The sequence below is a fragment of the Chiloscyllium plagiosum genome, unplaced genomic scaffold (genome assembly GCF_037043375.1).
Source record: "Chiloscyllium plagiosum isolate Xiang-an unplaced genomic scaffold, Cpla_swu_hap1 HiC_scaffold_11, whole genome shotgun sequence".
In the NCBI taxonomy this organism is placed as follows: domain Eukaryota; kingdom Metazoa; phylum Chordata; class Chondrichthyes; order Orectolobiformes; family Hemiscylliidae; genus Chiloscyllium; species Chiloscyllium plagiosum.
Window position 1 is genome coordinate 33,321,700 of NW_028270149.1, and position 17,888 is coordinate 33,339,587.

The 17,888-nt window shown below is 41.2% G+C and overlaps 1 protein-coding gene across 7 annotated transcripts in view; it reads left to right on the forward strand.

Moving 5' to 3' along the window:
- Window positions 1-17,888, forward strand: part of LOC122557318 (glutamate receptor 3) — a 342,247-nt gene that overhangs the window by 199,012 nt on the left and 125,347 nt on the right. For all 7 annotated transcript variants that reach the window (XR_015758634.1, XM_043704895.2, XM_043704894.2 and 4 more), the window contains exon 7: window positions 402-569. Coding sequence is in view for 6 of the 7 variants with exons in the window: in XM_043704895.2 (XP_043560830.2) it covers window positions 402-569 (168 nt within the window). In the remaining variant the exon portion in view is untranslated. The remainder of the gene's footprint in view (window positions 1-401; window positions 570-17,888) is intronic.

Below are 17,888 nucleotides of genomic sequence, written 5' to 3' on the forward strand. Positions count from 1 at the left end.
TGCTATTTAACTGGACACATAGATGCTTTTCTTTCATTTTTATGTTTTGAATTTTGTTTTCTGTTTAGCTCTGCTCTCTTGATCACTTTTATTGCATGCTCCACAATTCAGCTGTGAGTGGGTGATTGTCTTATCTGTCAATACTCTCAAGTGGGACATCAATGTAAGTTGGTGATCTCCAATAGCAAGGGTTATACATGTACGAAACAGCTTCAATCCTATGACATCTTGCTGCCAAATGCATCTTTATTTAGGATCTCAGCCAAGAACTGAAAGCAGTAACTGAGTAAAATGTCAATCCTTGGAAATGGATATTTCCACAATGATTACCTGACCAAACTTCGCAATTAGGTTTCTATGTTGCATGTTGATAAAAACCACATTTTTCTTCTCCAATTCAGTTTACTGCTGCTTTGACCTATGATGGAATATTCGTCATCGCTGAAGCTTTTCGGTATCTACGAAGGCAACGGATTGATATCTCAAGAAGAGTAACTACTGGAGACTGCTTAGCCAATCCTGCAGTACCTTGGAGCCAAGGAATTGATATTGAACGGGCTCTAAAACAGGTATGAGGAATTCTGTTTCCAACTGATTTAACTTGCCAATAGAAGAAATCATATAGATGCAGTTCACATCCACCAGCAATTGGTACATATTTAAATAGATTTTGTAATTTTTTAAAATTAAAGCGTTTTCTAATTGTAAATTAACCTTAACAACTCCCCACTGGAGAAATCAGATTTAAATTCAAAATTTAACTGATGTTTAAGCTTAATTCTTCTCAATAAATTACTTTCATTAATTCACATCTTGGCTGCCTAATCAAGAGAGTTACTCTGTTCAGAATTTTAAGAGATTGAATGAATTTTCATTATTTTCATAATTCTATTTATATTATGTGTAGATTGTGGTGATACCTGTTAAAAAAACTAACAGTGTGTTAATCATCTGGGTTTTTATTAATGGACAATTTAGAAAATGCATTCAGGAGCTCAAGAGATGCAGCATGAACTGTGAGCCTCCAATATGTGTTGGTTTATTATGCCACCGCACTATTTGCCTTACACACCACCCCCACTCCCCAGCTAGTTTAAGAAATTACTGGTTTTCCACAATCAGTCTCCAGTAGTCATATATATGAAAGTAGTTTGTGCTTTTTAATGCCAATCAGTTTGACATGTTCTGATTCATTGTTGACAGAAAAATATCAATTTTGTAATGGTTATATACTTTATTACTTCTCTTTTCTTGGGACTTACAGAATACTTCCATCGTTAGTGATAGAACAGTTCAGAAGCAACTTGAAACTCCATCTCAAATAAAATTACAGCCCATTCTGCTGATTTTCTTCTCTATTATCCTGAAAACACTTACTCATTATGGGATTACCAGTTCCAGTCACTGGGACTTCACTCTGGTGACCACCTTCATGTCATGATCCTTGGAGTGAGTAAGGATGCAATTGATTTATAATAACTGTCGTACGTGTTGCAGAACTAACTACTACCAGCTATTTGTCAGATGCTGCCACCAATCCTCCTTTCTGCAATGGATCCAAAGGCCATTATGTTTAATAGTGGTAGAGGATGAACCACTAATATGTCCCAACAAGAAACACTTCTCTAAAATACAGTAAGCCTTTGTGGTTACAAGTTATAATGGCAGATTCAACTTAATTATAAAAATGAGCAAGAACCAGGATTTACATATTTGATAGGAGAAAGTGAGGAGTGCAGATGCTGGAGACCAGAGTTGAAAAATGTGCTGCTGGAAGAACACAATAGGCCAGGCAGCATCCGAGAAGCAGGAGAATCGACGTTTCGGGCATAAGTCCTTCTTCAGGAATGAGGCTGGTGTGCCAAGCGGGCTGAGATAAAGGATAGGGGGGAGGGAATTTGGGGGAGGGACGCTGGGACTACAATAGGTGGAAGGAGGTGAGGGTGATAGGCCATAGAGGGGGTGGGGGCGGAGAGGTTGGGAAGAAGATTGCAGGTCAAGAGGGCGGTGCTGAATCCGGGGGTTGGGACTAAGATAAGGTGGAGGGAGGGGAAATGAGGAAGCTGGAGAAATCTACATTCATCCCATGTGGTTGTAGGGTTCCTGAAGATGTGGCGCTCTTCCTCCAGGTGTCATGTGGTCAGGGTCTGGCAATGGAGGAGGCCAAGGACCTGCATGTCCTTGGCGGAGTGGGAGGGGGAGTTAAAGTGTTCAGCCACGGGGCGGTTGGGTTGGTTGGTGCAGGTGTCCCAGAGGTGTTCTCTGAAATGTTCTGCAAGTAGGCGACCTGTCTCCCCAGTGTAGAGGAGACCACATCGGGTGCAACGGATACAGTAAATGATGTGTGTGGAGGTGCAGGTGAATTTGCGATGGATATGGAAGGATCCATTGGGGCCTTGGAGGGAGGTGAGGGGGGAGGTGTGGGCGCAAGTTTTGCACTTCTTGCGGTTGCAGGGGAAGGTGCCGGGAGTGGAGGTTGGGTTGAGTACATATTTGATCCCAACACATCTTAAGCTGTGCTGCCCTCTTGCTCCACCCAAGAATGTATGAGTTCAGAAAACATATTCTTCAACATTAACCCTTTCCAAATTATTACCATACACAAAATCTACCCCCAAACATTAGCATTTAAGTATGCAGCTACATATCTACTTTTACATTGTCCATTACCCAGCTTTTAAATGCTTATAATAGAAATGCTCTACTGTTTCCTTCTAACACTGTTCCTTATTTTATAGGGAAAAGTGTTGCACTATTTTACTTCCTTTAAGTTTCAAATTCTTTTAAATACAAACTTGCATCTTGTTTGTTTGCTGGGAACAGAAGCTGGTGGGGTGTAGGTGTCCTGGCTTTTAAGTAATCAGAATGAATTTTTCCTACCTTTTGTGGAATTAAGCACAATACACATCCTTGTTTCCAATTTTCAAATAAACTCAAGTGGCTGTGGCCTGAATAAATCCTCCCATCAAATCCGTGGTTTAAATTGTCTACCTGCCAGTCTTATCACAGTATTAAAATTTTTCTTCTTCTGTCAGACTCGATCTCTAAAATATTTAAATTGCCTTTTTGTTGTCTTAACTCTGCTCTACGATGTTTCTGATGTTGCATTCTCACTGTAAATGAGTTGAATGACTCTTGATTCATGGTGTGTACTCATTGCAGTGGTGATGCCCAAGATGAAAGGTAAGTGCAGTGATTGGAATGAGGTCAGCCAGGTGGACCTCATTAAATATGAGTTCCCTGATTGGGGCTGTTAACCTGGTCCAATCAGGGAGTCATGGCTGACAGATATAAGTGTTGTCACTCTAGGAATGGGCTCTGAGCTAGCTGGGTCAGTGTCATGTGTAAGTATAAGGTGATTAGTGATGGGTTGCCAGCCTCCTTGGAGTTATTTCAGTAAGTGTTCTTCTTTTATTCCTATTCCTTCCATCCTGATATTTTGTGGGATTTTTTTTAAACTGAATCCATGAAATTTAAAAACAGCTGCTTCCCTGTCAAACCTGAATAAGAGCTGCTCCCTACAAATCCTTCTTCTCTAAGGACCCTGTAAGTGACAAATCTGACTAATGTTTTTTTTTACCCTCTTTCTAGTCCACGTTGCCTTTTCTGCACCTCTTACTAGCTCTGAAGTGAGGTTTTCAGCTGACGTGCAGTGTTCTTACATATACTGGAAGCTAATATTTTAATATACAAAGCCGTGTTCTTTGCAAATGGAAAGAACGTACACATTTATCTGGTTCATCTCAACAAAAATAGACAGCAGCCATTCATTAGTTTAGTTCTTAGGACAATGCCTTCACCAATCAGAGTCAACCTCGCTGATTTAAAATTACATAAAACCCAAATAGTTAACTATTAATCATAATTGGCTGGTACATTTCCCATGGCAACCCCTGGATGAATCAATCTGTTTGCCAACCAAGCTGCACTTTCCTCTCATATAGTATAAATGTAGGTATCGAGGAGAAAGTGAGGACTGCAAATGCTGGAGATCAGAGCTGAAAATGTGTTGCTGGAAAAGCGCAGCAGGTCAGGCAGCATCCAAGGAGCAGGAGAATCGACGTTTCGGGCATAAGCCCTTCTTCAGGAATGAAGAAAGTGTGTCCAGCAGGCTAAGATAAAAGGTAGGGAGGAGGGACTTGGGGGAGGGGTGTTGGAATTGTGATAGGTGGAGGGAGGTCAAGGTGAGGGTGATAAGCCGGAATAGGGTGGGGGCGGAGAGGTCAGGAAGAAGATTGCAGGTTAGGAAGGCAGTGCTGAGTTCGAGGGATTTGACTGAGACAAGGTGGGGGGAGGGGAAATGAGGAAACTGGAGAAATCTGAGTTCATCCCTTCTGGTTGGAGTGTTCCCAGGCAGTAGATACGGCGCTCTTCCTCCAACCGTCGTGTTGCCATGGTCTGGCGATGGAGGAGTCCAAGGACCTGCATGTCCTTGGTGGAGTGAGAGGGGGAGTTAAAGTGTTGGGCTACGGGGTGGTTGGGTTGGTTGGTCCGGGTGTCCCAGAGGTGTTCTCTGAAACGTTCTGCAAGTAGGCGGCCTGTCTCCCCAATATAGAGGAGGCCACATCGTGTGCAGCGGATACAATAGATGATGTGTGTGGAGGTGCAGGTGAATTTGTCTCGGATATGGAAGTGTCCCTTGGGGCCTTGGAGAGAAGTAAGGGGGGAGGTGTGGGCGCAAGTTTTGCATTTCTTTCGGTTGCAGGGGAAGGTGCCGGGAGTGGAGGTTGGGTTGATGGGACGGTATTGACCTGACGAGGGAGTCACGGAGGGAATGGTCTTTTCGGAATGCTGATAGGGGAGGGGAGGGAAATATATCCCTGGTGGTGGGGTCCGTTTGGAGGTGGCGGAAATGACGGCGGATGATACGTTGTACATGGAGGTTGGTGGGGTGGTAGGTGAGGACCAGTGGGGTTCTGTCCTGGTGGCAGTTGGAGGGGCGGGGCTCAAGGACGGAGGAGCGGGAAGTGGAAGAGATGCGGTGGAGGGCATCGTCGACTACGTCTGGCGGGAAATTGCGGTCCTTGAAGAAGGAGGCCATCTGGGTTGTACGGTTTTGGAACTGGTCCTCCTGGGAGCAGATGCGGCGGAGACGAAGGAATTGGGAATATGGGATGGCGTTTTTACAGGAGGCAGGGTGGGAGGAGGTGTAGTCTAGGTAGCTGTGGGAGAGGGTGGGTTTGTAGTAAATGTCCGTGTTGATTCGGTCACCCGAGATAGAAATGGAAAGGTCTAGGAAGGGGAGGGAGGAGTCTGAGACGGTCCAGGTGAATTTGAGGTCGGGGTGGAAAGTGTTGGTAAAGTGGATGAACTGTTCAACCTCCTCGTGGGAGCACGAGGCAGCGCCGATACAGTCATCGATGTAGCGGAGGAAAAGGTGGGGGGTGGTGCCAGTGTAGCTGCGGAAGATGGACTGTTCCACATATCCTACGAAGAGGCAGGCATAGCTGGGGCCCTTGCGGGTGCCCATGGCTACTCCTTTGGTTTGGAGGAAGTGGGAGGATTGGAAAGAGAAGTTGTTCAGGGTGAGGACCAGTTCAGTCAGTCGAAGGAGGGTGTCGATGGAAGGATACTGGTTGGTACGGCGGGAAAGGAAGAATCGGAGGGCTTTAAGTCCTTCGTGATGGGGGATGGAGGTGTACAGGGACTGGATGTCTATGGTGAAAATAAGGCGTTGGGGACCGGGGAAGCGAAAATCTTGGAGGAGGTGGAGGGCGTGGGTGGTGTCCCGAACGTAGATGAGGAGTTCTTGGACTAAGAGGGACAGGACCGTGTCGAGGTATGCAGAGATGAGTTCGGTGGGGCAGGAGCAGGCTGAGACAATGGGTCGGCCGGGGCAGTCAGGATTTTGGGCGGTGCGGGGTTGTGGGACTATGAGGTTGGAGGCGGTGGATGGGAGATCCCCTGAGGTGATGAGGTTCTGGATGGACTGGGAGATGATGGTTTGGTGGTGGGAGGTGGGGTCATGGTCAAGGGGGCAGTAGGAGGAGGTGTCCGCGAGCTGGCGTTTAGGTATCCCCTTAATTTGCTATGTTTTGAACTACCCTGATGAATACAAAATGACAAGCTTCAATAAAATGTGTCTTTATTAAGCAATACTCAAGATATAGATTATTGCATGACTGGAATAGATACAAATTACATTGGTTATTTAGGTATAATTGCTAAGATGACCCCATTGAACTTGACTTGGATTCCCTCTTTTTCCACCCAACCCAAAACATTGTTCCTTGAACTGCTTCTGCTGCATTTAATCCACCAAAATTGCATCACTTAATTTGGGTAGTTGTTTGCTTAATGCCTCAGGTATGCTGAGGTGATAAGTATCAGGTTATGTTTCTGCAAGAGGAGTCTCATTTAATGATTTAAGATAACAGTTCTGCTTACATCAACCAGCCGCAGCTTATTTTTTTCTTTCTTAGTAACCACACTTAGAATTAACTAATATGAGAGGACATACAAGTCTTACATAATCAACCATCAAAAAATTGAGCACTGCATCGTATCCTCCTGGTGAAACCAAAGACCTTGTATTGAATTGAACTGTCCTGAACAAGAAGCATATTTACATTGAGTCAATGGTTTTAGAGTTTAGCTTGTCAGTTTTCTTTTGGTACGTAAATGTTTTTTTGAGATGTGATCATCTGTTATGAGTGTGCAAAAATATACAAGTTTAAAGTTGTGGTTCTGCAAAATTAACTTGATGTTGTATCCTAATCCTCAAAATATTGTGATCCACTTACTATTAATCATTTCATGCTTCACTTTGTGTTGTCATTGTTATGACCAATTTCTTCTCCACAGTTCACATCAGGAATTCAATTGATTTACCTGTATTAGACATAAGTTAAAAACTTCCATCAACAAATTTTCTTTATTAAACAAAATATTATTGATTTACTTTAAAACAAAATTTATTGAATTAAGATACAAATCTGGTTACAGGTTTAGTTTGTAATATGAAAATATAAATGCTTACCCCTCTGAAAATGGAAAAACACAGACAAAAATGAAGGCTAAAGAGGACAAAAAAATGGATTTCTGTCTACACAGGTTCAATTTGGGAAACCAAAAGAAGTGCGGATGCTGTAACACAGAAACAAAGAGAGAAATTGCTGGAAAAGCTCAGCAGGTCTGGCAGCATCTGTGGAGAGAAATCAGCTTTAAACTTTTCAGGTCCAGTGACCCTTCTTTGAAACTGATGAAACATTAACCAGAAACATTAACTATGATTTCTTTCCACAGATGCTGCCAGATCTGCTGAGCTTTTCCAGCAATTAATGTTTTATTCTTTTCTGAAAACACGTTTTGCAATAAATCTTAGTTCTTGAAGACAAAAAGGTTAAAGTTTGAGCTGTTCAGCTGGCTATCAATCTGATGTTCTGACATGTTTGACAAAATCTCCCCAAACGTAGGCATTTGCCTCTGGGATATTGTCTGGCACAGTTTGCTTGAGAAACACCGTATCACAAAGACTTTTCAAACGTACAACCAGGTTTCACATTTGATTCATCACAGAGGTCTTTCAGAGACAGGAGCTATAAGCTGAACAGTTTGTACTTTCGCAGGTTTCTCCCAACTGAAAACCAATAATCAAATGCCAAGACTATAAAACTTTGCAAAAACAAAACAACCACAAAACCCAATCATAAAAAATGTTAGATGCTTTTGCTGAAGTGAGTCCAAGTGTCTAAGGCCAGCTAATATCTGTAACAATATGGTTTCCAAAAAGTGACTTATTAAGAATAGGTTCAAATATATCATTTCATTGAACGTTTTTAAAAAAATGCCCAGATTTTCCCACAATCTGTCAAACTCAAGTCCCCCCAAAAAATTAATATCATCATACAATATATAAGTGTTGCTGCTGAGCAGCCACTTAATAAGCTTTAGTCCTGAAGAGATAAGACACACCTATGGTTGTGATTTCTCCATTTGGTGTAAGCCCATTCTCCAAGCTCATATTTTGGTTCCTTGTTTGACTTTGCAGTTTATTCTGCTTTCCTTCTGAAATTTTTAGTGGCCAGTAGTTACAATCTAAGGATGATCACAGAATGCAAAAATTATAACTAGTCATAAATTTCATAGAATCCCGACAGTGCAGATAGAGACCTTTAAACCCATCAAGTCTTTACCGACCCCCCAAAGATCATCCCACTCCTCCACCCTACTGCTGTAACTCCAGTGCCCTTATAGACATTATATATTGTGCAAAGTAGGATATGACTGGATTATTCACACTTTGTCCCATCCAACATATTAATTTTTAAACTTACATTTATTATAGAATAATCAAATGCCGCCATTAAATTTTGGATTATATTACAATATCACTTGGTAGATGACTCCTTAACTTGATAGTAATTCTGTGAACTGACCAAAAACAAACTTGGTCCATTGTATACAGTGCTAGTCACCAGTGCTAGTGCTAGTCATTTTGTAAACGGCTTGGCCAGAATGTCAATGGGGGCGCTGAAAAACCACAACAGGTCAGGAAGGTCCTGATGAAGGGCTTATGCCTGAAATGTTGACTCTCCTGTTCCTTGGATGCTGCCTGACCTCCTGTACTTTTCCAGCACCACCCTTTTTGACTCTGGCCTCCAGTATCTGCAGTCCTCACTTGCTCCCACAATGTCAATGACCTGAAGTGGTGGGTATCGAATTTGTGATTTCTGGGCATTTGCTTTGGTGGCCATGAACAACAACCATAAAACATCAATTGCTTGCTTCTATTTGCAATTCTCCAAAAATATCTACTAGGACTTGTTGCCATGATTTTCTTGGCCACAGGGTAACTTGTGGAGGCAGGAAAATAGTTCAACAGATTTTCACGGATTGAACATGTTATACGGTATTTAATATACTCTTCTATGCAGAGGTCTATTCTGGCCAGCAGGCTGATTCTTTCTACTGTAAAGATACATATGCCTCTACTCACAAGCACAAATGCAGGCTCGTGCTTCCCACTCTCCAGTTGAGTATTTGTGTTCAGTCTCTGAGAACAGGTGTAGTACGTAAGTGATTCATTCACTTTATTTCAAATACTGCAAAAGTACAGCTCCTATGGCTCCTAATACATCTGTTGTGACATATGATTTAGCACATACTTTGAAATGAATAAAGAAAGCCAGATATGCTATCCTCATCTTTAAACTGTCAAATACTATTTGCTGTGTAATTGCCCATTCCCATTGAGCATCTTTGCACAGTAGCTTCTGAAGAGGCTCTGCATTTTAGGACGAAATTTGTGATAAACATTAGTCATACCTAGGAGTAATGCCAACTCTGCCATATTAGATAGGATCAGAAGCATATGAATTGCTTTGACATTGTTGTGTACAGACTTTGCACCAGTTCTGACATTCTACACTGCAGAAAGTCAATCACAGATGCTACACATATGCTTTTGACCTTGCTGAGCATAAAATTATGTTGTTCAAGTTGAGTGAGCTTTGCTGATAATTGCAGATTCTACTTAGCTTAGGCCCTTTTATTGACAATGTCATCATCATGTAGGTTGACCATCCCTGCAAGGCTGAAGAAACAATCTACTGGAATATACTAGAACCATTCTGCGATATTGAAACATTTCTATGTTAGTGACATAAACTGTCAGATGTCAACTTTGCACTATGATTTGTGTCTGTGAATAACTCTATCTCAGTCAAGCTTCATGGTGACTGTGGAGTCATGAACAGCTATTTTTGCATTGCAGGAAATGGATAATATCTGGAATGACAGCTTTGCTAACCGCCTCGCGTAATAACTGGGTTTAATATCCTTGGCGATGAATTGATTCATCCAGTGATACACCCTAGTTTTGAGTCATTTCAGTTTGCAAAATCCAATAATTAAGAAAGGATTCTGATATGTATAGTCTGCGTCATCAACTATATTACTGTGTACATTGGTGATGTCTGCGGTTTGAATCCAAGCCAAATGAAAATGTTTACCAAACCTTCCCCAACCACCAGAATTCTGCCTTATGCTTGTACAGTGTTAGCCAATCCAATATGATACTTTTGCAATGTACTGAAACTGTGATTGTCGTTATAAGCTTGAACAGTGTCTGCTACAGAAGTGAGAGAAAATTGCAAAGATATCGATGGTCGAGATTTTCTTTCAATATCGATATTTCTGCACCAACAGGGATAAGAGGTGACACAGAGAGTTGCTTTATGTCATGGGTGTAAAAAAGGCCTGCACTTAATTGCCAACATTTTGTGATTAGAGGGGGAGGGATGCGGGTTGGTGAGGTAGGGATAGGTGAACACATGTAGAGGGTACAACCTGGTGGGTCGATGGGAGGAATGAATCCAGTTAGTAGCTGGAAGGAAGGGCTGACCAGAGGAATGGAATGGAGAGCCTAGGAAGGGAGTCAGGGGATGGGCAGAGAGGTAATTTAAAATCAGAGAACTCAATGTTAAGTCCTCTGGGCTATCAACTGCTAAGGGGAAAGATGAGGTATTGTTCCTCTAATTTGCGGTCGGAAAGTCCAATCACTGCCCATTTTAATTCCCTATCCTACTCCCTTTCCTACATGACCATCCTTGGCCGCCTCCATTGCCACTTTGAATCAGACCACAGGTTGAAGGAACAACACCTCATCTTCCATCTGAACAGCCTATAGCCTGGAGGACTTAACAACAAATTCTCCAATTTCAAATAACCTCCCTTCCCAACTCCTGACTCCCTTCTCAGTCCCTCCCCCTCCCTTCCATTCCTCTGATCAACACTTGCTTCCAGCTACCAACCAGGTCATACCCTCTACCTGTGTTCATCTATCCCTACCTCATCACCCCACTCCCCTGTATCTATCTGCCTTAAAAATATTCAATGACCTTGTCTCCATCATCTCCTGAGGTAAGAGTTCCAAATTGTACAACCCTCTAAGAGATGATTCTGGCATCGCTGTCATAAGAGGGTGATCCCTAATTCTAATGAAGTTATCCCTCGTTCGGGACTCATCCACAATAGAAAACATTTTATTTCCATTTCCACTTTGTGATGACCATACAGAAGCTTATAGACTTGAACCAAGTCACCTCTCACTCTTCCAAATTCCAATTGGAACAACCACTGTCTGTCCAACCTTCCCTCATAATATATCATGTGCATTCCGGGGTATTAATCTAGTAAACTTCTTCTGAACTATCTCCAATGCACTTATATCTTTCCTTAAATAAGGAGACCAAAACTTCACAAAGTATTCAATATGTGGTCTACCAATGCCTGCATAACTGAAGCATAACATTCCTAATTTTACGTACAATTCCTCTAATAATTAAAGATAACATTCCTTAAGCACTCAGCCATGCGAAAGAACATCTCAATCCCTCCGTACCTCAGCTATCTAAGTCTTCTCCTGCAAAAATTAAGATTCTCTACTTATGATGGGTGAGGAGCCTGATGTTGGACACCCCTACATCTTTCTGGGCCCTTTCCATGTGTGTGTGTGGGGGAGGGCTGTCTTCTCCTGGATTGTGGAAAAGAGAAGGAATGATTTTGATGTAAATGGGTGACAGAGCTATGAGTGCTAGTGTAGATGGTTGAAGGGTGATAAGGTTTCCTGGTTGAGTGAGTATACAGTGCTGAGGTAATGCAGGGTAGGTTATGTTGGACCCAGTTGTGGTAGAGGAGGCATGGGAAATGAGATAGGGCGTGGAAAGCTTTTAAAGGCAGATAGAGTACAAACCTTGGTCAGATGTGGGTGCAGTAGCAAAGGTAGAGTGAGTGAGAGGTAGCAGAGTGGACTGTGGTGCTTACCCTGATGGAACAGAGAAGGTTAGTGACATGCTTGTGATACTGCCAGCCATTCCTCTGGACTAAAGCAATTTGGTGGCAACCTGGGACCAGGCTGATACGGTCAAGTGCACAGTCTCTTCTGGTCCTCCAGGGAAATGACACCCCTCCTCTTTACCACCCCATCTACCAGGATCCCAGTTGGAGAATTGCAGGGACATTTCCCCTTCTCCAACACCTCCTGACGACTCTCAAGAAGCCAGTGCTCGTTCAGGTACACAGCAATCTTTCAAAAATGGTGTGAGTGTAGAGATGCTCGTCTTTGGCAGATATCCAGTGAATGGCAAGTAATAGAATGGGGATAGAATCTGGTGAGAGGGCAGGGGTGGGTTGTTAATGAGGCAACTTTGGTAAGATGCAGTGAATGATGTCACCAGGTCTCATGGCAAAAATCCCTCCAAGAAACTTGTCAAAACAAATACTGTCAAAGAATTTAAGATTCAGCCTATAGTTTTGTATTTTCTGGCTCCATCTCTTCTTGAATACAGGAGTCATATTTGCTCCTTTTGAGTCTGATGGAGCCTCTCCTGAATCTAATAGTTCTGGAAAATCAGTAGTCACACATTTGTTGCCTGTTATAAGATCCCAGGTAGATGGCAATCAGGACCCAGAGACTTGTCTGCTGCAGCTCCATCAGTTTGCTGGTACACGATCCGTGGTGATCGTAACTTCACCATGATCCTCTTTCTCTTCTACCTCCTGATTTACTACTATTATTTTTTAATATATACTCTATAGTGAAGACAGCAGCAAAACATCTGTTTGTTTCATGTATCATCACCTTATCATCTTCTATTAACTCCTCATCTCATTTTCTCTAGGATTAGAATTCACTGAATGTTTCCTTTTTAAATATCTATAGAAACATGTGCTGTCCATTTTTGCGTACCTTCATCTCAGACTCTAATTTCATTCTGCTGATTTTTCATAAGTCATTTCCTGCTGTTGTTTATATTTGGGCTAATCCTTGGACCTGCCATTCATTTTTAACATCTATATGACTTTTCATTATTTTTGTTGCTTTCTGAAATCCTTACTGAGTCATGATGCTTGGTCTTCCCCTTAGAAGTTTTCTTTATAGTAGGAACATATATATTCTGAGTATCATGAAATATTCTCTTAAATGTCTGCCACTGCTTGTTTAATGAACTATCCATAATCTTGTGTCTGAGATCACATCGGGGAGAAAGTGAGGACTGCAGATGCTGGAGATCAGAGTTGAAAATGTGTTGCTGGAAAAGCGCAGCAGGTCAGGCAGCATCCAAGGAGCAGGAGAATCAACGTTTCGGGCATGAGCCCTTCTTCAGGATTCCTGAAGAAGGGCTCATGCCCGAAACGTCGATTCTCCTGCTCCTTGGATGCTGCCTGACCTGCTGCACTTTTCCAGCAACACATTTCCAGCTCTGAGATCACATCAGCTTGCTCAGATTTCAGGTCCGCAACGTTGCCTTTATTAAAGTTGAAGACGCTAGTCTCATACGTAATCTTCTCCATTTCAAACTGGATATAAAATTCAGCCATAGTTTGGTCACTGCTATCTAGGGGTGCTTTTGCTCTGAAGTCATTAATTCAACCTGTTACATTACACAATACCAAGTCTAGTATAACTTGCTTAGACCCAAAATGTATTACTCTGAGAGACTATCTCAAAAGCATTCTGTGAACTCTTCATCCAGGCTTCCATATCCAATCTGCTTTTTCTAGTTAGTATAGGTGGCCCCAGCTTCAAGCCAACAAATGGATTAGCATTACATCCAGTCCAGAGAAACATCAGTAGCTTGATTGTTCATGAAATGCTGCCTGTTTTAAGTCTGGCAATGTTAGAACAGGGAGAAGAGGAGGAAAACAAACTGGTTGGCATGCTTGCAAACTTCTAATTGCTAGTAACCCCACTGATCTGTGATGAAGCATGTGGAAACATTCACACACCACATGGCCCACCACTGACATTCATTTTTAAGTCAATAAATATTAAGCCATTAATTCCCTATTTAAATGCAGCAGCTTTATCTCTGCAATAAAGGCAAGCCAAAGTAAATGTCATGTGTGAAAGCTCAACCTTAAGCTTTTAATCCCCTGTAAAAGAAAATACAACTTATTATATGGTTTGGACAATAAAGCATAAATAAAATTACTTTCTTAGCATTCTTCCAGAAATATCTTAAATAAACTGTAATATTCAATAAATGCTTTTCTCATTTAAAAAGAACTGATTTCACTGGACCTTAGAAAATAAAAAAGGAAAAGAAATCCTGAACAAATCAAGCATCTTACATGAACACAGACTATCCCCAAATGTTTCCTAGCCAATGAACTGCTTATGAATGCAGTTGCTGTTGTGTGATAGGAAACACTTCAGTCAAATTGCGTACAAAACAATCCCAAAACAAATGAAGAGAAAATGAAAAGCTAATCTATTTTTATGATGGTTAATTGAAAGATAAATATTGACCATATGTAATAAAGCCTTTACTCCGCTTCGAAATAGATACCAAGTGATCTCTTATGCCCGGAGGAGAAAGTGAGGTCTGCAGATGCTGGAGATCAGAGCTGGAAATGTGTTGCTGGAAAAGCGCAGCAGGTCAGGCAGCATCCAGGGAACAGGAGAATCGACGTTTCGGGCATAAGCCCTTCTTCAGGATTCCTGAAGAAGGGCTTATGCCCGAAACGTCAATTCTCCTGTTCCCTGGATGCTGCCTGACCTGATCTCTTATGCCCACCTGACAGACCACTTGGTTTGAAATCACATCCCAAAGGCTGTGCCTCCAACAAGATAGCATTGAGTCAGGCCTGCATTGGTGTTTTCATTTTAACTGTTATGTCTAGGTTGTGAAGTGAGATTTTGACTCACAATTTTTCTATCTTAGAGACAAGACTACCAAACATGCTACTATTGACACTGAAATGTTTGCAAGCAATCTTATGATAGTTAGTAAGATGGATGAGTACAGAACATGAATATAATTCTCAACAATAATTCAGTGTGTATCAAAGGTACAGTTTGACAGGAATAGGAAATTAAGCAATGGATCAGCTCTGATTGGAGTAACTGGAAGAGGTGCGACAAGAAGAACATACAATGCAGTTGTGAGGCCAGCCTTGGAATATAGTCAGAAAACTGGACAACTTCAAGAAGACAGGAACCACAACTAAACATAAATCAAACGGGGATGTTGAGATGAATGTCTAAATTAATGAGAAAAGGAAATATCAGGAACCACACGTCAGGGAGTCAACAAAGATTGTGGGAGAATCCAAGGAAGTAGGCAAGTAGAAATTGAAATAGTGTGGCCATGTGTTGTGGAGAGAGGGGAGAAATGTGGTGAGGTAGGTGATAAAAATGGAATGCCAGGAATCAGGAGAAGAGGAAAGCTCAACAGTAGCTAGAAAGATTTGTTGGTGAGAGACTTAAACTCAGCAGAATTGGAAATGGTTCGAGCTGGATGAGATGGCAAAGGCTGATTGATCAGCATTGTGGTGACCACAAGTGAAATGGCAGAAGCTAAAATAAGAAGGAGATGAGGAAATGGCTTGAGACATCATTGGGGTAGATTTTTAGTTTGCAATGCTAGTACTGTATTACTGAAGCTCTACCTGTTTATAGAGGCTGATTTGCATGTGTCACGAAGTTACATCAAGATGTAAAGTTGAAAATCTATTCCATTATGTAGTATTGTAGCAAAAATTATGTTTTGTTTTAAACTTACTGAAATTGTGTATTTAAGGGTTCACTGACAACACTCATTTTGTTGTCATATTGATGCAAAATATTAATCTTAGTGGTATATGTGTGATGTACTTCAGTCCATGATTCGAAATAAATTAAGGCATACAGTGAAGATGCAAGTAACTCCAAAAAAGACTAAACAACAGTTCACCGGATTTTAAAATTAAGAGCAGTGTGAGAAAAAGGAGTTTTTGAGATCTGTGTATCAATGACTTCAAACTCTGGCTTTCCACATACTTCAAACTTTGTAAAGGAACTATTTAAACTTCAAAACAAAGGAAGTCATATATATTTAAATTCAAAGTTCTTGAAACAATGAAACAAAATAGTCCTGGAGATACACCGCAGGACCATCCGCATCAGGAGAAAAGATAAGTTGATACTTGGAATGAAGATCTTCCAACAGAACTCAAATTTAAATCTTTGGAAAGAATTTAAAATTGAGATCAAATCTACCTGTCTTCGCTAAACATTAATCATCTTATATATTTAAAGAACGTGCAAGCATTGTCCCGATATCCTAGCCAATATTATCCTTGAACTGGCACAATTGACAAAGTGATTTTGTTAGTCATTGATGTCACCACTGTTGTTAGGATGTTCTTAATACAGAATAGTTATGTGTGCCTACATGACAACAGATATTCCTTTCAATAATAGTAAATTGGCAGGTTTAAAAGGAGGATAAAAGGAGGCCGCTATGTCAAAGGTGATTTTTAAATGAGACACTTTGAGCTGTATCATCACAAATAATTATATATAAACCAAAGTGTATATCATATTTTCCCATAATTCTTTTTCATTTCAAAAGAACAGAATCAAGTTTCACAATGAATATATCACAAAGATGCTTCAGAAATAGAAGAAATGAGATGAGCAGCTTGTTCTGTAGCAGACTTTCCCCAAATGAAAACCAAAAACCTGGAGGTATTTTCCTAAAATGAGTTCAAGCAAACAAGACCAGCCAAGTGATTCTCAAGAAATGCACGATGATAAGAGTTCCAGTTTTCGTTCATTTAACTGATTAACAAAACAGGAATCCACAATCCATCAAATTCAAATCCACAAAATATATTAAATATTAAACTATCATAACACATCATTGTATAATAAGTTAACTGTGGGGAAGAAGAAAACAGCTTTGGGAAAATGTTGTATGAAGTAATGGCTCTGAAGTTGTTAATGGTCATGTTACATTGACTCCACCCCACTCACATTGCACACAGACTGTAGGTGCAGACAATAAGTTTTATTCTGTCAGAGTGAACAAATGTATGTGTATCAGTTCGCTAAGGTTTTAGTAATTATGCAAGTCGAATATAGTTGTACTTATTGCTACCTTGCAATAACCCTTCTTCTTATCTAAGAACAGTGTCTCTTCTGTAGATACTTATTTATGTTTGATATTGTATCACAACTCACTAGATAGTCTTATGACAAAGTCTAATAAAGGTGGATTAGTGGCAAGAACCACCGCAAACAATTATTACACACTGCCACATACTGATAGAGATGGCAAATAACACTAGACACCAGGAATAGTATTCTGTAAAATTGTAACTCTTCTTTTGCTGTCAAAAGATAAGAAAGACTTTCATCCCAACAATCTGTGCTGGCTCAGGACGCTAGAAGAGAATTAATAGTGTGTAAGTCACAAACCCCTTCCCTTGAATCCACAGTCACCACGTTTAAGTGTGTAAACTCAGCCAGATTTAAAGCTTTATTCACACTCGAGGTGCAGTTGGGAAAGTGTTGGGTTCTAGCAATGATTCTGTAATTGAGGACAGGTATGAGGAGAGGCAAAGATCCAAATTATTCCCTTGACATCAGGAAATATGAATCATGCTGTTTTAAACATTATTAGACAATAGACAATAGATAGACAATAGACAATAGGTGCAGGAGTAGGCCATTCAGCCCTTCGAGCCTGCACCGCCATTCAATATAATCATGGCTGATCATTCCTAATCAGTATCCTGTTCCTGCCTTATCTCCATAACCCTTGATTCCACTATCTTTGAGAGCTCTATCCAACTCCTTCTTAAATGAATCCAGAGAGTGGGCCTCCACTGCCCCCTGTGGCAGAGCATTCCACACAGCCACCACTCTCTGGGTGAAGAAGTTTCTTCTGAGCTCTGTCCTAAATGGTCTACCCCGTATTTTTAAGCTGTGTCCTCTGGTTCGGCACTCACCCATCAGTGGAAATATGTTTCCTACTGCCAGAGTGTCCAATCCTTTCATAATCTTATACGTCTCAATCAGATCCCCTCTCAATCTTCGAAACTCAAGGGTATACAAGCCCAGTCGCTTCAGTCTTTCAGTGTAAGGTAATCCTGCCATTCCACGCTGAACCTACGCT